Source organism: Pholcus phalangioides, unplaced genomic scaffold (genome assembly GCF_987345545.1).
Source record: "Pholcus phalangioides strain wild (caught in Gottingen) unplaced genomic scaffold, Ppha-v1.0 ptg000001l_1, whole genome shotgun sequence".
NCBI lineage: Eukaryota > Metazoa > Arthropoda > Arachnida > Araneae > Pholcidae > Pholcus > Pholcus phalangioides.
The window spans coordinates 24220384-24248380 of NW_028301594.1; the positions used below are offsets into that span (position 1 = coordinate 24220384).

At 34.7% G+C, this 27997-nt stretch overlaps 1 protein-coding gene across 1 annotated transcript; it reads right to left on the bottom strand.

Annotated features, from left to right (window-relative positions):
* Positions 1-219: 219 nt before the first annotated feature.
* Positions 220-27989, bottom strand: glob1 (globin 1). Its single transcript, XM_089232421.1, has 3 exons — positions 27499-27989; positions 5437-5662; positions 220-3143 (listed from the first exon to the last, which is right to left on the bottom strand). Exons 1-3 carry the CDS (start codon positions 27660-27662, stop codon positions 2976-2978), a joined length of 558 nt encoding a protein of 185 aa, XP_089088547.1. The 5' UTR covers positions 27663-27989; the 3' UTR covers positions 220-2975.
* Positions 27990-27997: the final 8 nt, after the last annotated feature.

Sequence of the window (27997 nt, forward strand, 5' to 3'; positions counted from 1 at the left end):
TACGGAAATTATTTTGAAATACCAAAAAAAAAAAGGTTATTTTGCACTAATGTGCATCTAACTTTCCAACTTGTCTCGTCACCTCGTATTATTTGGCGCCCCGTGCAAGTGCCCCAAGACCGCCACTGCCAACGGTTTAGGAATTAGTTATTGGATAACGATAAGAGAGTGAACAATGAGCATTTTATATCAAACACTAATTGTTGTCTTTTTTTTTTTATCACAATCACATTTATTCAGAAGAAATAAACCAGCAAATAACACATATTAAAAACAATAAGCGAAATAATATTTCAGATAGAAAAAAAAAAGAGAGACAAAAGCTTTTCCTTGTAGAATGTGCATATGTTACAGCAGAGGACATTAAAAAGAAAAGCTTAATAATGAAACGCCAAAATTCTATCCTTGAAACGTTTTCAAAGATGTCTTCCGTTCCGTGAAATACGCCATCAAAAAATTGTCACCGAGATTTTAAGTTAAAAAAAACCATATATAAACATATACGTATGATGTTTGTCGTATAAAAGTGATATATGCATTTTGATCAAATTTAATAATTTTATCACTAAAGAATTTATGTAAAAAATTATAATGGAAATTATCAATGGATCATTTTTATCATGATTGTAAAAAACGGATAATTTTCCAACTGTGAAAACATAGGTTTGAAATTGCATGAATTATAATTGGGCTGACCATTTTTAATTGCGAAGAATAATGAAATTGAGATCATAAATAAGGAAATTGGAAGTGTGTGTGTGTGTGTGTGTGTGTGTGTGGTACATCACTGATTCTCGCCAAAAAACAATGCCAAACGTGGGAAAAATTGCCAACTATGAGCGAAGTAGCTGTAAATTTCCATTGGCAGGAAATGAAAGGCTATTGGGAATTGCAGTGACGTAAAATGCATTTCTCGAAAAAATGCGTTGAACATAATAAATATGTGAGATGAATAACATTACGAAAATTAGTAGAGTTTGTAATGTTATAATGTTAGCGTTTATAGGGTCGAGAGCATTTTACTAGCTTTTAGCTACTGCTCTCTTCCCTGTCCTAGCTTTCTTCATCACATTATGAATTAACTGTTCGACCGTGTTCATTCAAACTTTTTTCTTTCTCTGCATTTTTTTTCAAATATTGTAATATATGTAATGTAATTGTAAATTCTAATTTGTATAGTATTATCGTAATTGACTGGGGACAAATAAATTATGTTATGTTATGCATAAGTAATTAAAATTATCTTTTGTTCGTGATTTCAGTTAAGAATACAAATTAAAATGTGCTTCGTCGATTAAATACGGGATTGAATCAGTGCCGTCTTAACGCATGGGCTCACCCGGGCACGGCCCGGGGGGCCTCAAAAAAATGAGAACCGGTTCAAATTTTCTAGAATTCGCCAGGTAGGGTCTCAGAAAAATCACTTGGCCCAGGGGCCCCCGATGCTCTTAAGACGGCCTTGGATTGAATGCATATTGAACACGGGAAAGAAGCGACATTTTTATTTCAAAAAAGTCGGGATGGCTGAAATTACGGGAATATATTTTTAGGAATGTCCGATAAAAATACATAAGGTCATATGGTCACCCTAATTTTAGTTCACACTATTAATATTCATATTTTACTCACAATTGTTTTTATATCAAAATATCTTACACTTTTAAAAATTTCATTATTTAAAACGTGATGAATGAAAGTGGAAGAAGGTGAGGGGGGGTCTTAACGTGTAGTCAAACAGAAGACCACAAGGGGGGAGGTAAATCAGGGGTCTTCAACCATTCAAACATTGCGGGCCGAATTAAACTTTCCATGAACCCCGTGGCATACCGTGGTATTTCTCGGTCATTATGCAGGGTTCCCCGAAATTTATTGAACAAATTTTTTTTTTGTACTCTGAATTTATAGTTATTTCATTAAATTTTTTTTTAAATAATTTTTTTTTATTAATCAATTAATTAATTCTTTTCAATCAATTATTTCCTTCAATAAATCTGGGATTTTTCCCGATAAATTGGAAATTATTTGTTCATTAATATTTAGTTTTAATTAATTCTTATATTATTTTATTCAAAAATGTTTACTTTTTTCATGAATTATGCTTTTAATAATTCTGAAATCACTCTTGACAATTCTGATATTATTCCGATCAGTGGTTCTGAAATTATTTCTTTCACTAATTCTGAAATTATTTTTTCATTAATTTTAAATCTTCATTAATTATGAAATTATTTTTTTCAATTCTATAGTTATTTCTTTCATTAAGGTGGTTTTTTTAAGCATTTCACAGTAAGTTCTGCAATTATGTATACCTTTTTATATGCCGAATTTGGCCTCTCGAAATGATACATAGCCTATATCAAATCATAGGCCTCACAAACCGTTTTGGCTCAAGGTCCTCCGAATTTGTTATAACGGCTCTTTTAATGTATCAAATGCACAACATTGCTGTTTAACCTGGAAAAAAATTATCTTCTCTCAGTTCTAAATACAGCAGTACAAATTTCAATGGCCAGAGCTCTTTAACAAATTTTCTTTTGGAATTTAATCACTTTTCCCTGTAAAATAACTTTTTTTTCTAAAAATGTTCGGTGGAGACACAGTAAAAAAGCTCGAGGGCCACATTTGGCCCACGGGCTACGGGTTGAAGACCCCTGGACTAAATAGTTGAAGATGTTTATTATTTAACATGGATTTTTTTTATAATTTTTCTCTTTCTTACTTTAACATTTTATTTCGTCAATTTCTTTCCGTGTTTTAACGCTGAAATATATTTCTTACAGTAGTTCAAAAAGGGCCCTCCAAAGTGTATTTGGGGCCCCAATATGTTAAGTAGGTCCTGCTCTGAAGAAACATTTTTACAATAATAATTCAGATGCTTCTGAATAATACAATTACACACTCCGACAATTTTTTGATGACGATTATTTGCTTTCTTGATCTTCTGTTAATAATCCTTTCAGACGAGATATCCTTGCTCAATCTTGGTCGTTATTGGATGTGATAACTCCTTTTTTCTCCATCTCGGATTGGATCGTAGAGTTTACGATTCCCATGACTTTGATCCATGCTTCTTTGGCATCTTCCGTCATTACTTCCGGCCCGAGTTTCTCACATAGAAATGGGATGATTGCTTGCGTCAATTGCTACGAACAAAAATATATATGTATGCAAAAGTCACAAAAATCACATTTAAAAAAATTCTTAAACATTAGAAAAAACGAGAGGAAAAATCTCTCTCTCTCGTAAGATATGAAAACATATAAAGTAGGTGGGAAGCTGTTGTTATTGACCATAGTGAACTTTGAAATACTTGACACTTGAAATAGTTTTGGCAGTATTGCTTTCTTGCTGATGCTTTTGGAGTACAAGAGATTATAAATACATATTCTTTCAACTGAACGTGGTTTCAGCTCTTTGTACATGGCATCGACAGATTTTGCATAAAGTAAAAAAAACTGTTCTTATTTTTGCTGTGTTTCTTCTTAACGTTTCAAGTTTAGTGAGCTATATTTACCAATTATACTCCATGCATTCTCCTGATAAATCGTACCAAGTGCTCAAGCATCATGAAAAAATGTATTAATATTTTTCACAAATAATAGATCATCGTGTACCTTGGAACAGTATAAAACTTGAAATTTTCCTAGTGTTTACCTCGGAATACTCAACTTACACTAATTTTTAATACATTTTTTCCTTTTAAATGCAATTTATATTTTAAATTTAAATTCTATACTTTTTCCCTATAAAAAACCTTCAGCTACATCCATTTCTTCTCTTCCATTGACCTTCTGTTATTTCCTAGTCAAATTTGTTGGAAAAAACAAAGTTTACACTATGCGGGATGCGTCTAACAAAAACTTTTACCAAATGGAGGAGTTTTTTTTCTTAGAAAGAGGAATGAGAAAATATTATAACGTTCATTAGTGCCAGATACAGAATATGTTGACGTCACGGATGTTGCATCTCTGATGCAATCACCAAGAATCAGAGGAACTGGCGGAACTAAAGATTTAGAAACATAATTTTCCTTCCTACAAGTATAATAAACAATAATTATGCATTCACCTATATAAATACGTTCCTATGTCCATTGTTGTTACTCATGTTTCTATACAGGGAGATTAATATTAGGGCTCGGATTTTTATGCCCCTAAAGATGAAACGTCTTTGCTGATCGGTAAATTCAGGTTTTTTAACCTATCAGCAACGACGTTTCATATTTAGGGCACAAAAATCCGATCATAATTAATGTTCCCGTACTCTAAGTAGTTTTTCCTGAAAAACTGCTTATCCGAATGCAGCCAAATTTTTAGGATATCTTAATGCGACCATGGGCGAGAGAGATTTATGAAAAAACAAAAGTTCAATTTTTGACCACCAGGTGAAAAAGTGGCGCTTTTTTATTGCCTACATTTTTCCATGGTTCGTATAGCGCAATGTGTCCTAAAGTGGGGCATATCGCTCCCCTGGTGGGCGATGGAACGGTCCAGGAGGACGATAGAAGCTACGGATTTAACAAAGGATCCCATGCGTTCATTTGAATTGGAGGCGATGAGAAAAAATAGAAAAAATGAAGGAGGCGATGAAATGAAAAGTTTGGAAAACTATGATATAGCGTATATATACCAAGTTTTTCAATGGGAGATTGGTCTTCTAGAACGGGAGCTACATATTACTGAGTATTTCTGTATACTGACTCTGCTCAATGTAGCACCTGTTAGTATACTCACACTACTCCGACCTACGCATATGCGCTATATGGTTCATAGGAAAAAGGAAAATCCAATTTAAAAAGTGCCACTTTTTCACCTGGTGGTCGAAAATTGAACTTTCTTTCCATAAATCTCTCTCCCATGGTCTCATTAAGATATCCTAAAAATTTGACTTGGATAACGATATATGAGCAGCTTTTGAGAAAACTACTCTTTTTCTCTCACTCTCCAAAGAACTAAACTAGTAGTAAAAACTACTCTATACAACTCGATTACGGGAACTTCAATTATAATCACCCAGTATATGAATAATCATATTTGCGTCATTATTTTGATATTGTATATTTCAGTATAGGATTTATATTTGAAAAAAAAATACTTATCGTGTTATTTTTCCTGTAAAATTTGTATTTTTTTATCTTTGTAATTTTACCCTGTTTCAAGGTACAACAGTGCATGTTTAAAATTACAAAACCCCTTGTTACACCTTGGAACATTTTTGCCTTTTCAAAAATCCGTATTCCATGATTACAGTAGGAAAAAAGATAATTTAAAATTTATATGATTTTTCATACAATATACAGTAACTCAAAATGAATTTAGTGAAGTTTTACGTTAAAAATCAGCTGTGAGGAAAAAAAAGTTTGATAAAAATGGGCCAAGATGTAAAATTCTCCACTACGTAATGAAATAAGTTTTCATAGAATATTATTTTATTTACACGAAAATGATGACCATTGATTTTCCTGGGTACGTGACTGTCCGCTATTTTGACCAGTAGCTCCATCAGGCATTCCAAGTCGTTCAAGTTGTCCACGAGGGACGTTATAGAATACACCACGGACGTTGCGTGACCCAATAAACGGCCGTTGTTTTTCAATTGGTCGAACGGAACATCCGCGAACGTCTTGAAATATTTCTGATTTTCTGGGAACATCTTGAAAAACCTGAAACAAAAATAAAAGGCAATGGGGATTGTAATTGACTATCAGATGTGCAATAAATATGTCACAAAATTAATGATTAATGAATGCATATTTCATTTGCAGTGAAATTCCTCGTAGTCTGATTTAATTCTGAATTGTCTGAATTCCTGTCACAAATGGCATCACAAGTAATGTTACGAATTATAAACGAAAAATGCTCAACCCAACATTTAATAGATTCAAGTTATATCAGAAATAACATTTTTTTTTTCATCCGAAAATTTACAGCATGTGAAGCTATAAATGAATATTCATTCATGCAGCATGTAAAGCTAGCAAAATGTATTGTATATATTTATCATTGCTTTTTATCTTTTCGATTCAATTACATGGTGTTCCGAACTCTGCCACGAACTCTACCACGAAACTGGGCTACTGCTGCTACTACTACTACTGAAACGAACATACATCTCACACACATTCCTCTGCGGAATTTCTAGCGAATCGGTACATGTCAGGACGTGTTGTATGAGTGTATGTATATGCAACGCCCTAACAAATGTATGTTGTCCGACTTTTGCTTGTTTCGTGTACTTGCTAGTGCTGTCATAGTATTCCATATTTTGAAGTAAAGATGGCAAATGCTTGAATTTTCGTATTGTGTCAGTGTCGCGTTGTAAGACTGCCTGCTCTCTGCGGAGAGACTTTTTTTGAATGGAAGACTGGCTCGCATTCACGCCTCGGATTTGGAGAACCGTAGAGAACCAAATTCAGCCGACCACCATTGTGCTGCCAACGGGATTCGAACGAAGCTGCTGGGCTGGAAGAGATCTCGGCTACGGGATAAGTCATGCGGCAGATTCTGGCGTTCATTCATTCATTCAGTGACTGAAGCTGCACAGGCCAGCAAGTTTTCAGTTCAAATGGCCATATAGCAAAATATTTTATAATGGGCATCCTTGGCCGGATGCATGTGCAGCTTCACATACCTGAATATGGCCAAATGTCCGTTATTAATACTTCATTGTATGACTATTTCACGAACGCTGTTCAAATACAATAGCTCAAAGTATCTGACTAAAGTTTGGCCTAGAACGTCATTTTGGAAAAAAAAATATCAGTTTTCGTTTTTATTATTATTATTATTATTATATGAAAGCCCCATTTACAAATTGATTCCAAACAGGCCTTAGTTTGTTTATATGAAGCTTAGAACCAAAGTTACGCCCACCTTAGTGTTACGTTTTTGCATCAAGTACAGTAAGCAGTGAAATTTTGGACGTTTTACGAAGAATGCCATTTTTGACATTTTAGAGTTTGAGAAACATGATTTCTAAACATCTATTAGTTATGTCATTGAAAAATTTTAATATGCTATTTTGCGGTACATTGTTAAGGTTATGAACCGAAATCTAAGGACTATCATACGTACTTGTCCAATTAAAGTATTTTATACACGATATGTTAGAGGAAATTTCAAAAAATTCACAAGTACATCAACAGATTCAAGTGCAACTTATAACCATGCCATACTATCCTCAAAATTTAAGTTCATAACCTGTATCATCGCTAGATAAATGTGCTGTGGAGAAATAACAAAGCATTCATTCATAGAATATTTTTGCGACCTTTTTTCGAATATTACATGAATTTCTGCTTAAAATTTGGCATATAAAAATTACTTCTTCATAGAAAATAACAGAGGCAGTCCAAAACTTATTATTGTTTTCACCATTTTAAGTTACTTTCTATCAAAATATGTTATTAATGTGCATTTTAATGTCATTTCAATGAAAATTGCCAAGAAAGGAAAAGTCGGATACCTGAAGTAAAACTTATCACGCTAAGCTGATTCTGTAGACCCAAAATTTTACACATTATAAGTGTTATTACATAAGAACATTTTGCCTAATATCTGATACTTTTCATCGAGGTAAAGAAAATCGTTTTCTTTCTCTCCAGAAACAGATAAATCAAGTCGAAAAATAGATTTAAAAAATAAATAAATAAATTTATAACAGTTTTCACCATCGAGGCATAAATATTTTCACTCGACTTATCAAAGATGTGAACGGCAAAGATTCAATAACCTCGTGCATACGTTTCAATACACACTTTCTTGTTATAGAGAGCGAAAAAAAGAAGGAAAGAAGCGATTATATTATAATATTCTTCCGAAAATTGAGTGAAAAAGAAAATTATAAAAATTTAAATGCCTTTGGGGGAAGGGGGGTAACGCTGTTATAACATGATTGCGATGATCGTACTCAATCGAACTTAATGGGTATAAAGGAGAGGTGAGAGAAGAGAGAGGAAAGAGTCTTTCAGCGAAATTGCTTCAATCACGCAAAACTGCAATTTACTTGATGAGTTACGTTTACCTCATAACACAAAAAAATAATAATAAATAAATGGAAGAGAAGAGAAATCATCTCATAAATGTGCGAAAACGGAGGGGAAAAAATTATAATTTATTCAAAAAAAAAGAAGAAAGTCAATATAAGATTTTTGCGTGTGTTTCAGTTTTGGTGAAAGAAAATACCGTGAGATAATTAATCGATGCTCTCATTTTTTTTAATTTTAATTTTTCAAGTCCGTTAATGAATTATTACTCAGCTAAAAACATGTAGGAAAAGAAATCATTTTTTTTCAAGAAAAACTAATATAAATATTGGTTTTTTTCCAGTTTGAGATATACATACTGATTTTGATGTTTATAAGGTGGTGAACAGAATGTTGTAATAGGAAGTATCTGTAGTTTTTCATTGAATATTTATGTATTGGTTCTGGTCAGTGAGTTGGCGTTTCTCTTGAGGAAAGTTGCGCATTGATATTGGGCGTCAAGTATCGTATTTACCTGCATATCCCTTTCAGACCCGGCATGCACAGATATAGTAGTGCTTTTCCTCACTGTAGGAATTTTTTTTCTTTTGACCCTAGGGAGTTTAGTTCTTACTTAAAGGATTGTGTAAGTTTTGGGTTAGAAGTATGGCGAACATGAACTTTGGATGATTTCATCAACGAGCAGCACTTGAAGTTTAATGGGGTTTTTTTTTAAGATTACTTCCAGGAGAAAGTGCCTCTGGGAAAAATTTAATTTATTACATAAAATATAGCAATAAAATTCTGGAAAAAATTTTATGTGTGAAGAGAGTGAATATACCCTGCATCATTTTGGCTGGAAAAATTTAAACGAAGTGAAATATTTCCTCATAAAAAAAATTAAAAAACTGAAAATTCGAGAAAAAAAATTTCCTGACATTTGTGTTTTAATGCATTTTTTTGAGTATCAAAAATGCAAAAAAATGTAATTCAACTCCTCTTATTTCGTTTATTCACAGATGATAACGCAATATTTTAGAACAAAACGACGTAATTATGTACTTTTACAAGTATTATGTATACAAGTTATTATGCATAATACCCGATTTATCACGTTTACCGTAACAAATTCTATTATAGTATCCTATAAATCTTCTGCTTTCAGTTCTCCAATACCCTCATAATTGTGACGTAGATGAAGGTAAAGAGCTTATATTTGGTCGTGTTATATAAGATGTTTGGTACGAAATTCGGTAAAAGCTGGTGAATACTCGTGTAAAGGAAAATTACTTAGATGACCTTGTAGTGATTAACGTGGGGCAAAAAATATAAGGTATGAGAGGTCGATTCTCAATAAGGAAAATCAATAAATATGATGATTTTTCCCCCATGCTTTCATGCTGAGACAGAAGATAGACAAAAAAAAAATATTCTCGAGCATGAAAAATGAATATCAACACCAAAGTTCATGGACGTAAGTCACACCGGATTATAGGCTTTGCTAAATTCGCCTCACAACGATCCTCGCGGCCTGTATTCTACAAACGGTTTACGGAGAAAAATCATGTTTGTATGATTTTCTATGGCCGTGACGTCACCTATAATTTCAACATCCTTCATTGTGCCGTACGGTAGCGAGAGAATATCAATGATACAAAAAAAAGGGGTATAACAATAGTGCTACGTTTTTCCATGCAATATGAATGTAACTGGCTTGTAGCCAAAAAAAATCCTGTTATATAGAAGAAATCCAAAGCGCACACCCATATTTCTTCTACTTTTTCTTTCCGTTCCGTCTGTTAATGAAATGATTAAGAGTCTCTTGTCAGAAGAACGATGTATTACAGCCTTGACTTCCTGAAGAGGTCCGGCCCTGAACTCGTGCATACATTCGTGACAGGGTTACGTAAAAAATAACATTTCCACGGTCTGCTCCATGTTCAGTTCTTATAACTCTTTGCCGTCTCCAGTCGAAAAAAAAATAAATAAATAAATAAAATAATATATAAATTTTTGAGGAAGATATATTTAAATGCAAATTTTGTAGAGAACTCTAGAAGAGAGAGAGAGAGAGAGAGAGAGTTATCATGTTCTTCCCTGTAGAAGTATTAATATTCTCAATGACATGACAAAAGCCATTGAAAAATCCATGGTTAAAATAGATTCTTTTTATCTGATTGTACCAAATAAGCAGAGGCGCCGACATGAAGACAACATCGGAGGGGGTTGAAAGTTGTTGGCCGTCCCGTATTACGGACTAAAGCGCGTACACAGGAGAGGAAAGGTTCATTGCAATGCATTACATATCCATTGATTATTGGGGTTGCTCAGCCCCTTCCCACAAAATTTATTGGGGGGGGGGGGAGGGGGCTCAAATGGCATCAGTCCCTAAGTTCCGGCTCCTATGCAAATAAGTGGGGGGGGGGGGTTCATAAGCTATGACTAGAGCTCAGAGTTTTATGACTGCACATTTTTTAATGTTTCTGCACATTTCGCTATTTTTAAGTGATAGAGCTTTTTTTCCACGATTTCCCATAATTTTAAGACATTTTTTCACAGTTTTCTGGAATTTTAACCTTTTACGGTCCCAAGTCGAGGTGGATTCGACATAGGTCTGCATCAGGAAGCAACGGTATTTGTATTATTGTTAGAGCAGATTGTTTTGGTGAAACAATTTGACGGAGAAAGCACGATCGTTCCTGTGATTACTAAAGGTGTTCAAAATGAAACGCCCTCTGGTGGCGACATGTTCAACCAATGTTTTCCCTCCGAAACAAATTCCCCATCACTTCATGAAGTCCTCCAAAAAATTTCACACTTTTCTGATGACTGGTTTCGCCTGTAGGCTATTTTAAAATAGGATCTTTTAATTATGGACGCCCTGTATTTCCCTATTTGCAAAATTAGCATCTGAGGTGTGAATGCCATGTGTACGAAGTGAGGTGATCTATCTTCCAAATAAGAAGTGTCTTAGTTTCTATTTCCATGTTGTGAATCTGCCGACTATCTGTGGAGAGACGTTTTTAACTCTTTAACGATCGGGGACGAGATAGCTCGGCCCTGTGAAAATAGAAGAAATACATTCGAGTTCTTTTTCCTCATCCTTCGGGACTCTTCATTGGTTTCCCAGTAAAAAAAAAATTATTCCTTTCCCCCCTCCTTTTCCTTTACCTGAATGTTATCTTTCTCATCTTCGCTCCCTCACTATGGTTTGACGATTTAAAAAAAAATTAAGTATAAATATAGGGAAAGGAAGCTGAGAGAGAGAGAGAAAGAACGGGAAATACCTGCTCTTTCTCCCTCTCTTTCTCTCCTCCCATTTATCCCCCCCCCCCCCTCTATGTCCCATGTGTAAACAATGATACCGGTTTTTGAGACTTATCTCTGCTAGTTCGGATGCATGCCAGTACGTAAAGGTGTGAAATCAGAGACTGGCCGGGCACCCACTTTGTGAAACTCGGAAAATACATGTATTATTACACAATGCCCTCTTTGAAAGTTTAATTCTGATTCACCCCGGTTTAGTATTCCCAATTTAAAAAAGAAACACTTGCGATTACCCTTGTTTTGATTCTTACGGGTAAAATTTCGTTTCCCGTAGCGGATTGGCTTATGCATTCCATCTCTATAATTAAATCTTGAATTCATTCACCGTTCAATCGTTTCCATATCCGATTTAGAATTGTATTTCAGTGAAGATCAATAGGGAGAGAGAGAAATGAAAATAATAACAATAGACTTCAAATGCGGGGCCCGAATTCACTTCAATGAGTGTTTTCACTCAAAAAAAAAAGTGGAAAGATGTTATCATCTTTCACTGAACCGTAAGCACTGTAGATAGCAGAGTAAAGTTTCTCAATCGATATTAAAATCATTTCACCCAAGGATAAGATGGGAATTGTCATTACTTCTCTTTCCGGGTAAAACGAAAGATGAGACGGCAATGACTTTTTCTTCTGTGCGAAATCTAACATTGATTCTATCCGCGTGAATCAATTTAAATGAATTCCAAGAAGAAATTCTATTTTCATTTTTTTTTCCCCCTTCAGTATATCCTTTGTGAAGGAAATTCCAATAAAGGCAGCAAAGGATTTTCGATCATTTCTCCACGAACTTAATTCCTTGATATAAGAGAAACGTGAGTTCTCTCTGGATGCTTAGATCACGTGACCCCCCCCCCCTTTTTTTTTTTTTTATTGGAACACCGAAAGAACGAAATCCCGGAATTCTTTATATTTTATGGTTCTCTATGATAAGTAAATTTAACGCCTCAATGTGAAAGACGAATGCGTGAACAAATACAGGGTGATTCGAAAATAAATACCGAAGTTGTGAAAAAGACCGTCTTAAGACAGCTTCCAGGAGTTCTTACTTTTCGCGAACGGAATATGGAGTCTGTGGTGTCTGCAAAATCCACTATCGCAAAAATGTCAATACAATCGCTCAAATGTTTGAGGAGACTATAATAGCTCCTACCGCCGCTGTGGTGGTCGAGTGGTCACAGTGACGGACTCCCATCGCGGGGACCCGGGTTCGGGCCCCACCGTCGCCACAGTGGTGGTCGGCTGGAGTTGGTTTTCTGTGGTTCCCAACTTCGAGGCGCAAATGCGAGCCGATCTCCCCGTTAAAAAGTCTCACTACAGAGAGCAACAGACCTACAAACGGTACAAATATTCAATCACTACACATCACTCACTTCACTTCTGAGATATAGATGGTAGCACTGAAAAATCATACACAACACTAGATATGCACTCAAACTGTTAGGTACACACACTTACAATTCCGTCACAACTCACTAGGTAGTAAATTGCCTATGGCAATAGACCTGAGTTGTGCTCGGTTTGAAAAAAAAAAAAAACTCCTACCCCACCCCCACCTCCATCATCATTCTGCTAATCAAGTGCAGTGCAGTAGCGTATTGAAGCCATGGCTGGTATATAGAACAGGGGATGGTGACAACTCGAAAAAGCGACAAACTATTGCGAAGGAGTAAATATGTTTGAAAGGCATTGTTTGGAAAATACGGTATATAACCAAAGAAAACATACCCAAAGTCATAATTGAGGCTCACGAACCATTGTTTCCCGACGGTTTTTCGCCCATTTCGGGCTGCTCTGATGAACTTGCTCACTATACGCACTCTTGGTTATCCGCTCCCCTTCCCCCCTCGTTTGAAGAACCTGTATCAACTCATGCCTGAGGGTGGGGGTCCTTGAGGAGGTTCCATGGGGGTCCGTGAGCCTTTATAAAAAAACAATCGACTTATTGTTTTAAATTACGTCATATTGAGGGCTATTCTGTAAAGAGGTCATAAATCTTAATTTTAATTGCACGGGTGGTGGGTGGTATCAATTTCATCAGCACAGGGGATCTGGATCAACACACGGAACATAAAAGGTTAAGAACTCCTGGACTAGTCGAACTCGATCTACAGTTTTAAGACCATCCAAATACCTATAAGAGTATTTTGCTCATATTCCCGCTAGTATTGAAGACAGAGAAGGCTCTGTCAGAAGGCAAGTTAGGTAGTTATTTTTGTTGTCCAAATATAGCATCGGTTTCATCATTGATTCATAGCGTCCACAATAACAACACGTCCACTTTAGAAATATTCAAGATGGGGTTTTTTTTTTATCTCTTAAGGCAGTGTTTTATTCTAGTATTCCGAAAACAACAAGATCACTTCGCAAACAGAAACTAATGGAGTCAATTAAGAGAAGATGGAGAGTCAATGTCAATTTCCCATCAGTCCTTGTATGTATCCGTTGCGTCCAAAGAAAGCAGCAAAAGAGCGGATAAAAAACAAAGTTCAGGTTTCCGTTGTTAATACGTGACTTTCCCGATATATATCCCCCGCATTATTATTAACTATATCGAATACACAGGGAAAAACAAAAGAGAGAGAGAGGCATCACGACGATCCTAAAGCATTATACTGAAGGAATAGTAACTTGAAGAAAAAATATTCTATACAAGCTTCAGACTTAAAACAAAAATAAGGTACTTTACGAAATTGGAAACTGGCCAGAATAGTGAGGAATAGTGACTGATACCAAGTTTGTGAAGAAGAGCTCGTACAATTGGTGAAAAAGTTTTCCGTCTTTCGAAAAAGCAGAGGAATAAACTTCATTCATCATTGGAACGTGACTTCATGAATTCTGTATGTTTACATTTAGCTTATTTTCTTAAAAGAAATTCTAATTTTCCGAAGTTAGTTCTGCTCTGAATATATGTGCATCGGAAGTATATTGGAACCAAGTTATTTTGAACAAATACAAGGCACGAATCAAATATTTTGTCCCGGACTGACACTGATAGACCAAGGACTGAGCACGTGAGGGAAGGAGATGATCTGGTACGGATACAGAGGCCGCAACCGGCGAATCGCTCAATTAGGTGGCTGAAAAAGTAATGCCCATAACAAATATGGATGTCAATTATACCCAAAATGCAGCAACCCAATATAAAAGCATAAACAGTAAAACCTCCCGACAACGGCAACTAACAAGACCGTGAAAATGTGTCCGCTATTAGGAAGTGGCCGTTATTGGGGGAGGAATGGCCGTAATATTTCTGGAAAAAAAAAACTAAATTTGTGATCTATGTAAACATGTAAAATGATTATCCGTAATTGATGTAATAATGTAATGGATTACGATAATTTGTATAATTGATTACATTTGAATGTATGATTATATTGACACTGAATTGATAATTATAATTGATTAATCGATAGGCGCGCAACTACAAAGGATCAGGTAGGTCGGGTGCTCCGGGAGCCGGACTAGAGGGGGACGCAAAAATGTGTGATTATCCGGCTGACCAACCATCTAGTTGCAGCCCTGTTAATCGATATTCATCACTATTTTGGCATCGTAAAATTAAGGCTTGCGGTGCAACACAGCAGAAACGATTTGGTGAGGAAAAACTGGACCAAGACGATGTACCAGCTACCTCTAAAATAGTTACTTATTCCTGCCCACGGTCAACTAGACCAGTGATTCCCAACGTGAGTGTTAACGCCTCCTGGGAGCTATAGAATGTTCCAGGGGGGTGGTAGAATGTACGGGTATAATATAGGATCCTATGGGTTAGATTGCGTTGGGAAGTGATGGGAGAAAAAAAATTCTGAAGAAGGGGGCGATGTGGGACAAAAAATGTTGGGGAACTATGGTCTGGTTCATAGTTCCCCATTGTCCCATCAAGTTCATACACGCTCAACCCATGATGCGGAGGCCAAATGTAACCCTCGGCGCGAGAATTCGAATATCTTAGCGAATAATGCACTTAGAAACATGGGAATTTTTTTTACTTTTTTGGCCTCAGAAGAGACGGGGGAACAACTTCTTTCTATTTGTTTTTGATTGATAACAAACCCGAAGCGCTGTCTGTAAGGATCAACACGGGTTTCGATAACGCATGGGGTGTTTGTAACGACATTCAGAATCGCATATACTTCAGCTTAAACATTGTTTTCCTTTGCAAACCGCCTGCTGATTTACGGAAACCTCCCATGATCATCCGCTACGAAACTGTTTTGCAAATTTTGCTTATCCTTCTAATGCTTGCTATCAAGGAAATATACTTTCATTAACACATTACAAAAATCTGACCTTTCCGATACTTTCCATACTCTTAATGACGATAAAACATTCATATTTTGAATGGCACATCTAGATCCATAGGTTAAACATTATTATGTGATATACATTTTCAAATCACTACGGCTTAACAATATAAAAATTGATATTGAATTATCAAAGAAAGAGCAGAGAAAAACAGATTTTTCAAACTTTCATTAATTTTTAAAATTTTTTGTTTAACAACTTGGTCGAGAAGAGCAAAGTCTGGCTTCTCGTAGAATTTTTCCCAAACTAAATTTGCTCATTCAAAAATCATAATAATTTTTTCCCCTCCAACTTCGAATTATCCAAAAAATTTGATAAAAGTTCGAATCCAACAAGTAATTTTAACGTTAAAATTAAATAGAAATCTCAATGGGGTAGTCCAAAAAAGTTCGAATCATTCAAAATTCAAATCAACCAACTTCTACTATATTGGACTTAAAACTCCTCCGGTATCGGCTATAGAATTCGTGATTCGCAAATATCTACAAAAATACGACGTTAAATTTGACACCGACGGTAACTTTTTCCCCTCCTGCTCGCAATTTTTTTAAAAAAAACACGATTTTTTTAAATTTAATTTCTGGCTTTGAACATTTTAGATTTTTTTTTTTTTAATACTAAAAAAAAAAGAAGAAAAAAAGGAGTAAAAGATAGAGAGAAAGAAATGCGCGCCGAGACGAAACGAGAATTTGATAAGAAAGTAACTTTCTTCGTTTATACAGGAAATTAATCTCTAAAGCGGAAATTTGCATTTGTCAAGAACATGCGGAAATTGGAGAAATGCAGTTTTTATTTATTTTATTTTTTGTTGACATTCGTGTTAACGCATGAGCTGCATTTATCAAAAAAAAGAAAAAAATTAACTTATATAAATGAATACTTTCTATTAACTCTTATCTCTTGAGGATAGAAGAAAAAAGAATTGTGCGGTACGAAAACTTGATTCTTTTGCTTCAATTTAATTAAATACTCGGTACAACAAATTACACAGTGTAAAATTATGAGTTTTATTTTTTCGTCAAGAGTTATTTTTTCACTTTTTCGACTTTCCGATATTAATTATATACTTTGAGATTCGTTGAAATCCATACGTATCGAATCATATTAATACACATACAGTCAACCATCGGCTTACGAACTCAATTCGTTCCCGAAGTCCATTCGTAAACCGAATTGATCGCGAACCGAAATAATTTTTCCCATCGGAATCAATGTAAAAATGGATTAATCCGTTCCAGAGACTCCGAAGATTTTTAGTGCGAACTTTTACTGTGCTGTGCTGCTTTGCTCCTATGCGTAACCAATATGGTTATCGTTGAACCAACGCTGAAAAAATTACTAGAATTCGAAAGAGATGAAATGCCAACCGGCGCAACTCCGGTTTATCGCCATAGGCAATTGACTGACGATTGAGTTCGTGGCGGAAGTGAGTGCTTGGTGTGTAGGTGCATAACAGTCTCAGTGCGTATTTAGCGTCGTGTTTGAATTTTTAATGCTGCCATTTATGAGTGAAGTGTAATCATTGAATATATGTACCGTTTTAGGCCTGTTGCTCCCTGTGGCGAGACGTTTTTAATGGGGAGATCGGCTCGCTTTCGCACCTAGAAGTTGGGAACCACAGAGAACCAACTTCAACCTCCCACCGTTGTGTCGGCGGTGGGTTCGAACCCAGCCTATGACCACTGAACTACGCAGTGGCAAAAATGATGCTAAGAAGATGAAAATGATGCCAAGGTCAAAATCTGGTTTCGTGAATATGCATCATCCATAATCAGTGTCTAAGCTCTCAAAATCCCGCATGCAACACTATCTGACCATAAATTATACCCCCAAGTCAAATTTATGGTTCTGTAAGACATTTGCCCGCCAAGCTTTGTAAATAAGAACTATACAATTGTATGAATGATAAAATAATTAATAATACGAGACTCGATGTATCTTACTATCCATTAACGGACATTCTTCGTTAGCGGACAAAATTCTCAGTCCCATGGATATCCGTTTCGGAGAGATGAAAAATACTGAAGTGCATGAAAAAGGTGGATAGGATATGTTCCCTTTTGATAGAAAACAATAGATAAAAACAACTAACTTTGCATTGTAATTTCTACCAAAAATATGTCCGTTTGAATAATCCCGGTTGCATAATCTGTCGGATGTTATCCCAAAGATTCGTAAATTAATTGTTAAAAAGTGCATTTCGGAAAAATTTGAAAATGAACTCGTAAGATATCATTACATCTTTGAAAAAGTTCTTCTCTTCAGAGTTTCATAAAGTTTGAAATGACATGATGATCCATGGGATGAATGAGAATAGTAGTATTTGGTGGCAGGAATTTTACTCTGATGAAATATAACTATTCCCTAACCAAATTCTATCGAGAAAAGAAAATTGTAATCTCAGGCTTTTTTGAGAAATATACTTCCTCCGGGATTTCGACCGTTTCGCGTGTTTGTGAACCGAATCATTATTTATTATTCATAAACCGTGGGGTGACTATATATCAATTATTGTTACACAGTCAACGTTCGTTAGCCGCTGTGGTGGCCGAGTAGTCATAGTGACGGACTCCGAGGATCCGGGTTTGAACCCTACCGTCACCACAGTGGTGGTCGTCTGAAGTTGGTTTCCTGCGGTTCCCATTTCAATTTCGAGACGCGAATGCGAGCCGATCTTCCCGTTAAAAAGTCTCGCCACAGAGAGCAACAGGTATTCAACGATACAATTATTCAATCATTACACTTCACTCAAATAATTGATGGCAGCACCCACTATATACTTTATATATAACAAGCATTACGCAGGAACAAACCCCGTCAGGTTCACAACACGAACACGCGCATTCCAACACGTACAAATTTGTTAGAAGTTCCACCGAGGACTTTGGATGACGTGCATGTGTGGTTTGGTAGTAGTAGTAGTCAACGTTCGTTATAACGATTCTCCTTCATAACGCCCACCCTGTATAGCAACCCGTTGCCATTCGAAAGCCCAAAAATAAGCAAAAAAAATAAATAAATAAGGAATCAATTCTATTTTTCCTGAAGATCGATAATAATCATCTTTTTTTCTCATTTCAACAACGGATGATGAGTAAAAATATACTTGAAACGCTCCTCTGCAGCTGACATCACACAAAGACACTATTGCTCTATAAGAACTATTTTTATCCAGTTTTCCGATACAAAATTTGTTCGCCCCATCCATTAGGATAGTTCCATTTCAGTAAATACGAGTCGATCATCCGATGGTTTTTTTTTTATTATCGGTCATCATAAAGCCGATTTCGGACATCGAATAGCGGAAATCGACTTCCTCCTGATTTCCAAGAAACTGCTATTAATTAGTTACTAGAATTATCTGAGAAATGTTACTTTATTTTTCCGGGGAAAAAAAGATTTTACAACGTATTGTGGTAATTTTTCCTCTTACAATTGCTACAATTCACCCTTTTATTTCACAAACGTGACGCAACTGATATGGGAAATCGAAATTTTTCCTACAATAAATATGATTCTTACTTAAATACCACCGAATTACTAAACAACGTGACATCCTGGAAAATTACGCAGTTAAATAAGTAATTTTGAAAACGTTGCGTTCCAGATTACTGTTACCGAAATATTTGCCTCCTTTAAAATTTCATATTTTATTTCATGAAGTGTAGGCTTTCCTCCAATTTTCAGCAGATGCAAAGTAAGGAGGGAATAGGAAAATGTGTTGAGAAATCAGCTTTAAAAATATCTGGGCCTGTCATTCCTGAAATAACCCTTTAACGCTTAGGCTGTTAATAGCCGGAGAAAAGCTACTCTCACTGCGGCTGAGTAAAAATGTGTCTCTTCTTCTAGTTGACTTTTGCGAGAGATAAATGGCAATCAAACTCACACACACTGACTTGTATGTTACCGAGAGAAAAAAAAAAGGTGTGTTTCAAACAGAGAATCTGGATTCGAACCCGCAATCACCGAAGAAAAAAAAAAAAGCAATTGGAGTAGACAAGCACTCTACCCCTGCTAAACAATGTATAAGTACAGTATGCGCTTGTCCAATACAGTAGAAGCAAACCTCTCAGAAAATATAGAAAAACGAATATGTGTGTATGCCACATCTATACTTCATTTAGAATTTCATCTTAAAAGAAAAAAAATTGTAATCATTCCCTGGGTGATTAAGCACGCTACTATGTTTATCATCCCTGGATGATGGGAGTAAGCTGAAGGTTATGAAGAGTGAAGAGACGAGATACTTCGTCAATGCCGGTGAGAGGTTTCTCAGCCGCCTCGTTGGGCATTTTGCCTGTTGTGGCGTTGTATTTGTATTTGTATTAGGGTTAAGAAAGACAGTATTGGTGCCTCGTATTATGCACATTATGTGTTCTCTCTCTCTCAGGTAGTGTGGTAACATCTATCTTGAAAATTTCAAGTGAGAAATTGACAATTAAACACAAATGCTAAATGAGTTTATATTTTTCAATTCTGGGTTTTATTCTTATTTCGGATGAGAGTTTTTGGAAAATATTACTTGATTTACTTGATTTATAACATTTGTTACTTGAAGTTAGAAAATCACAGAAAACTAACTTCAACCAAAAATCACTGTATTGTTGCGGTGATCAAAATCGGGATTTTACGACGATATTAACCCATTGCGATAAACAAGCAGTAATAGAAGAATATTTGTAGATTCTATACAGACATATTAAACCTCGAATTCCCAAGATGGGATCAATGCATCTCCTCCACAGCGAGATTTATGCATTTACAAAAATGTTTACGTATTCTTTCTTCTCTTAATTTTATTTTATACAATTTTTAAAATTCCAGATTTGTCCTTTGGTGAATCGAGCGCTCATGTTAAAATTGCTACATCATTTTCATTATTTATTGGTAATATTCCGATACATATTGCGGTTTACATAATGCTTTTATCCTTCAGAGATAACTTAGCAGATGCTGCTGTTTTTTTAAATATTGCTGTTAATGGAGAAAGATGTACACTTGTTAATACAAGAAGAACTAAAAGCTGGCTGTTTATGTAGAGATACTGATATTTAGGTAGAAAAAATCACCTCTGTTTCTACTAGGCGAATCTACGCCCTCTCACATTCCGGAAGATTGTGATACCACTACGCTATAGAAGCAAATGGGGCATCTCTTCCACGGAGCATAAATATGCTGAACGGAACCGTACTATGGACGGTGACAGCAATCAGCTAAAGGTTCGTGAATTACACGTGGAGACGACATCTTTCTCTACGTATATGTTGCCATAGCGTAGTGGTAGCACACTACAGAATGAGATGGAGAGTTGTTTGAGTCCCCATAAAGCCAGAGATTAATTTTTCTTTCAAAAAATCAGTATCTCTGCATAAACAGCCAATCTTTCAGTGTATCTTGCACATTGCTTTTGATTGAAAATTTTTTGGGAAATGAGCGGGAAAAACTCTTTTACATAAAACATAAAAAATTGAAAAACTTAATATTTAACCAAGTTTTAATAAAGCATTAATATTGCATGTAGAACTTTAATTTTTATATATTTCTAATCAATGCTGTTATCTTCCACCACCATCTATTGGGATCATTTTCCAATTTTAGACTCTTATGTAACAGATATAAAAAATTCGAATCAATGTTTGCCTACAAAGAAGTTTTTGATCTTATGCCGAGATTACACTATAAAAGTGTTGTAAAAGTGCTTTTATAAAACTTGAAAAATACAACCAATAAGCTGATTGATTACATTCGCGCAAATGCAACCGATATGTTTATTGGTTGTATTCTTCAAGTTTCATAAAAGCATTGTAATCCCGGGCTTAGTAAAATGTGACGGTTAAAAAATAATTAAAATAATTATTATTATATATTCACGTCGTAAATATTCGTCTGAGGCCGGTATTACACTATAAAAGTTTGATAAAATCCCTTTTATAAAACTTGAAAAATCTAACCAATAAGGTTATTGGTTACATTCTAGAAAATGCAGCCGTTGACCTTATTGGCTGCATTTTTCAAGTTTTATAATAGCACTTTTATCAAACTTTTATAGTGTAATACCGGCCTGAGGAATTTCTAACAAACTGGTGCATGCGGGAACATGCGCATTCAGTGTATGTGAGGCCGTAACGTATTAACGTATTTATGTTGTCAGAGTTATGCATGTTCCGTGTTTCAGTGGTGGTGCGATCTGTCTTCCAAATTTTGAAGTGAAAATAATAGATTTAAAAAAAAAATTTCCAGTTTATGTGAGAATAGTTAACATATTACATAAGTAAAATACTGAACATTGAGGTTCAATATTCTAGGGATGTGGCAAAAACATTTCTCATGGCCTCAGAGTGCGGACGGTGTAAGAAGAATTATTTAATTGGAACAATGGCGGTGAATTGTGATCAGGTTAGACACGAACTGTTTCTGCGCATTTTCAGACTGTTAATTACCTTTATTTTTAGAAAACATAAAGAAATTCATGCTGTAAAAGAATGCGCTTTAACAATTATGACAGTCCTGTTTCCTTATAGGTTTTCCGGGCAAAGACCAAGAGCATAATAATTCTACAGGAGTGTAACTCACGCGTATCCTTGAAATGTCAGTGAAATTATTAAGTTGTTTTTTTTTGACAAGCTTTCAAGGAAGAAAAATTACAATGTCTGCACGCTATGCTAATATGCAGTTAGAGCGGAAATGTGACTGAAAGAGAATGTATTAAGTTTAATGATGATTTCAGCGGGATGCCGAAACGTAATTACAAGAATGAAATAGAAAGACCAGAAGTAAAATGAAAATCAACTGTCATACACGACCATAATCACATTTTAAAACACAATCAAGTACGCGGACGTATCCAAGTTTTTATGCAGCATTTGCGTCTGTCGGAACACGAGAGTCAAAAATAATTGAGCCATAAGTTTGAACAATATACTGAACCACGTGAAAGATTTCAACGCGAAATAAAATGACAGCTCATTTTGTATATTCCTGTTCAATGTAATTTTCTTACACACTCAAGTACAAATCTCGTCCCGGATTTTCAACTGCAAAATAATGTTTTAACCCTTAAATGCGTAACTTTGCATATGTGCAAAGAGTCCTTTAAACGTTCATTACTGCACCCAATTCGAAGATAAAAATTTAGAATCGCCCTTTTTGCATTATAAGATGAGGTCATATTCGTTCCATTTTATTTCTGAATTTGCTGGTAGATGTCGCAATTAACGATAGCAACTCTTTCTTCGTTGCAGAGCATGTGCGGCTGTGATTTCTCTGATTTGTCGAAATGTTTTGTTTGTATTTTTCTTTTTTTTTCACCTTAAAGTTTGTCATACGAATTTTTTTCTTACTATAGTTTGAATCACAACGAAAATAGTTATGCATGTGGAAAGTAATATTACTTTTTAATACATTTATTTTATGAGTGGTTCCTGAGGCTCTTTGCACATCTTCAATAAGTCCCTATAAAAGTAGTAAAATTTGAAACATATATTTTTTTGAATGATTTTTCCGGTTTTTAGTACGTGTTACTATGAAAAACAAAAAATTATCAGCACGGAAAAAAAAATTGAGCAATTAAGTGTTAGCATTACTCATACCTGAATCAGATTCATTGTAATAAAACATCGGATCTGCCCGAGTAGGAGTCCTGCTCTTTAAGAGAACCCCGTACTCTTAGAAGTGTAAAAGTGGTGATAGAAGTGAGAAACAAATTACATCTATTTAATTTTTTCCTTTTTTGAAGTAAGTAAAACAAGGTGTCTGAGGTTAAACTATGGAAATATGAAAACCAGGAAAAAAATGGAAATTATTCGTTTCGAGAATTGGACTCGGCCGCGGAGCCGTAACTAGAGAAAGTTACATTTGATGCCCATTGCTCCAAATTCACCGTTTGTTTTCGTCTAGAATGATGGGGGGGGGGGGGGGGAAACACAAAAAATAGGTGTTCCCCCATCTGAAAAACATTTTTGTTTCTAGTTGTAAGCACAGTGATCCCAGAACCACGAATCAAACTGGGAAGGCTTATATTATCGAAATCTTTCACGAATTCTTAAATTATTTCATTCTCATTAATCCTGAATTTTTACCGATATTCTAAAACTATTTCTTCCATTAATTCTGAATTATCGCCAATTTTTTAATTATTCCCTTCTGAATTTTCACTAATATATTCCAAAATTATTTCTTCCAATAATTCTGAATTCTCATCAATTCTTGAATTATTAATTTCATTAATTCTGAATTCTCATCAATTCTTGAATTATTAATTTCATTAATTCTGAATTTTCATCAATTCTTGAATTATTAATTTCATTAATTCTGAATTTTCATCAATTCTTGAATTATTAATTTCATTAATTCTGAATTTCCATTAATTCTTGAACTATTAATTTCATTAATTCTGAATTTTCATTGGTGCTATAATCATTTCTTTCATTAATTCCGATTATTCACAATTGGACTCGGCCACGGAGCTATAATTAGGGAAGTTGCATTTGATGTCCAGGGCGCCAAATTCACCCTTTGTTTTCATCTAGAATGCTCTCTAGTTCCAGCTCTAGTTGTGAGCACAAAGAACCCAGAACAAAACTGAAAAACCCTAAATTATTGAAAGCTTTCACCAGGTACTGGAGAATTATCTCTTCCAATTATTTTTCCAATTTATAACTGATCGGTTCTAAATTTTCATTCGTTCTTGTTCTCAGATACTTTTTCCATTAGGTCCTAATTTTTTATTAGTTTCAGAATTACTTCTTTCATTAATCTAACATTTTTTTATCTCTATTGAATTTTCATCAATTTGAAATTTTCATTAATTTTTGTTTTAATTTACTTTTAATTGTAATTATATTTTTTTTTGAATGGATATTTTTCGGCATAACGGGGTATTCTGTAAACAACGTATGAATTTTTGGATACCGATCCGGACTTAAGGGGTCCCGAACTTGTGAGGTCGTCACTGCGCCCCCTTACGTTTGTTGAGAATAAGCCCTTGAAGTTTCTTGACTTTTTGAGCTCCAACAAACGCTGTTGAGCGGACAAAGCAAAACAACTTTCTTCGGGAAAAATTGACACGAATGACTCTACTATATCTCACTCGTCGTCTCACTAAAAGTCGTGCTTTCCTGTATTTGCACGAACATATGATCGCACAAAACTATTTCTCGTCTGATACATGCTTCAAAGTGACTGTCATCGGCAAACAAAAGACCGAAAATGACATAAACTACCTGTTGCTGTTTATTATTGTTGCTTTTTATCGCGTTTTTATTTTCTTTGGTGTTTTTATTTCCAATGACATCACAACAAATAACGACTTTATCTTATCAAACGATATTTCTTTGTTTCTTTGTCAAAACTCTATCTATGCGAAGTGTGTATTTCTCTTCATATTTACGTAGAGAAAGGAATGCTTTTTTTGTGTTTCTTTTCTACGCGCTTTTTTTTTTTTTTACAAATTGAATAGGGCGTTGAATCATAAAATACTTTGGCGCAAGCATAATTATAATTTTCCTAAATTATATGTTATTATTTGGAGCTTCTTACCTATTATTTAAGGAAATTTCACAGCTATCATTAATTATGTCTGTGCTCAGAAATTTGAAAAAAAAAATTACAATTTGAATCAATTAAATTTCATCGGTTTTTTGTTTTCACATTGATAATATGTACTGCAAAAAACTATCATTAAAAATGATGACACATATTAAATGTTTTTTACTCCAGTTTTCAATGGAACAGTTATTATCTAACTCTAGTTAGAGTTGCGTATCTGTTATGAAATCTTTTATGTATAAATTTGATAATAAATATTCAAAGAGAGCGGCGCCACCTCTCAAAAAAGGGTAATCCAAAAAAGGGCAAATTTTTTTTTTGTTGCGAAATTTTTCGCACTCATTACTTCACCTCTGTAAAGGGACCACCTTTCCGAATTGCCGGTTTTCTGAGGAGCGGATGGTGGCTCGCTTATAGTGTGATGTACCATATTTGTTTTGATGATGTTAAAACTAGGACTGGGAATCGATTGAAATTTTTAACTGGTTAATCAAAAAATTTTAATCGATTAATCGAATTTTAATCGAATATTTTTTGGGATCATTATAAATTTATATTTTTTGTGATCATATTAAGATGGTATAAAAAAATATATCTTATTGATATCACTCACCTATTCTGTACACGTAAACATATATAGGAATAGGTTAAGAAATTGAGGCTGCCCGCTTCAAACAATTTAATATGCTGAACATAATATCCAAAACCTGTAATTTCTTCACTTGGATCGACGTTTTTTTTAAAAGAAATCGGTTATTTTTTGCTATCATTCACTGATTTCGAAACTACTTTCGATTATACTGTTGCTTGCTTGCCTAGAAACTCCTCTTGAATGGTACTTGAGCCGTGCTTTCAAAAATACGGAAAATGTGCTGTTCATAGTGGAAACAATAAGTTTTGGCTTTGTCTTATAAAATTCCCATCAAACGCTGAAATTTGAAACTGAAATTATCAGGTTCCGTTGAATCTAATTTCATCAAAATATTCATTCAAATATTTTTAAATTGCTCACTTATCCAAAATGTTCAGTATAAAACATGATTTATGGCACCTAATCGGTTTTTCTCAAAAAAAAATTAAGTTGATTCAGAAACTTTTAATAAAACTTTTAATCGAACTGATCGAGTCGATTAACTCAACTAAAATTTTTAACTGCGATTAACAATTAATTGATTAACCGGCCCTTGTTAAAACAGTTTTATCTTTCATCTATGATATCAAAAACAAAAAGGAGCTCAAAACTGAAGCTAAAACTAAAGAGCTCAGAATTATGTATATCATTTTTAGAGAGATCCAAAATTTCCGTAATGTATTTTAATGTGCCAAACAAACCATTAGGAGGTGAAATTTAACTTTGAATTTAGACTAACATGAATACGGGAAGGTGGGGGAACTTTCAACGTTTTTATTTTTTGTTTCTCTGAAATTTATGAATCAATCTTTTATCTGAAAAAATCATGAATATCCCTCAATTACTATATTTTACCTATGAATTTTCTCAAAGCATGAACTGTTATAGTATTTTTACAAAAAAATTGGAGATATAATAATTAGAGATTAATTTCAACGTAAATACAGCAGGTTTGAAATGTAAATTAATGTACTAGAAAGGAGTGTTGTGATAAATGAAATGAATTTAGTTTAAATCCTTCGAGAGAACTTTAAATCAGGTGCAAATCATCGAACGTTGAATCTCGACAAGAGAGTGTTAAAATACATGTGAGAAAAGCCTTTCTAAAATTATTTGCTTTCCAATTTGCATTTGTGTTCCTTAGTTTTAAGAGGGTTAGTTGAATAACCTTGGTATGGGTACATCCTAACAAAAAAAATAGTTTTTAATGTACATTTCTAAACAAATTATTTAAATTACTAGTCGTAATTTTCAACTCGTCACATGAGAATGCAATAAATGATCGAACTATTTTTTAAGACGTGTAGGAAAAAAAATGTTGCACTTAACTGGTCTTTATTTCAAATTACAAATTGAGATAATGTATAAACTAGTAATTATGACATTGAAATATATGACATTCATATTTGCTATAGGCATCTTTTTCTGAGTCACCTCGTTGGGCATTTTTCCTGTTGTGGCGTTGCATTTTTATTTGTATTTAGTGAGCTGTTTCCATAAACTAAACTATATATTAAAAACTATATTTTATCAAATAGTTCAAGGTTTGAGAATGTTTGTTTAGTAATATGTGTAACATTACATTACTCATTCATGCCCAGAGTTCACTTGTCTATTTGCTGCTGTTGTTTTTCCAAGTATAAAGCATTTTAAAAGTGCATGCCATAAAATAATCTCCAAATAATCATTGGAATTACAACTAAAATTCACCAGTTCAAAAATCTTACCTGAGGAAAAGTTCTACCCCATTTCCTCTGACGTTCTTCTTGACAATCGCCCAAGAATTTCGGACAAGATCAACTTGCCTCGGTGTAAGTCCAGTCTTTCCGTCGGGGTCATCATAGCCAGGTGGATCACTGGACCAGCCGATCTTACTCAGCAAGAAACCCATTTTCGAAATAGACAATGAATACTCGGATTAAAAATCACCGTTGATTTTCCGATTCAATCTGAAGAAAAAAATTGTTGATTGTTTCTTTTTCTTTTTTAAAAGCAACAAGTCACAAGGCCAAGATCAATCACAAGGGGAAAAAAAATCGAAAGTTATATAAAAACGCGAAATTGGTCAAGGACAGTCCGGGAAATATTTAAAAAGTAAAAAAAGGCTCTAAATTTTTTTTTCCCCTATAATGCAATAGAAAACGAAATATAAATAATTGCTTCGAGGAAAAACTGCGCGAAACTGAATCTTCTTCAACAGCCAGACCTCGATTTTCTTCGTTTTAA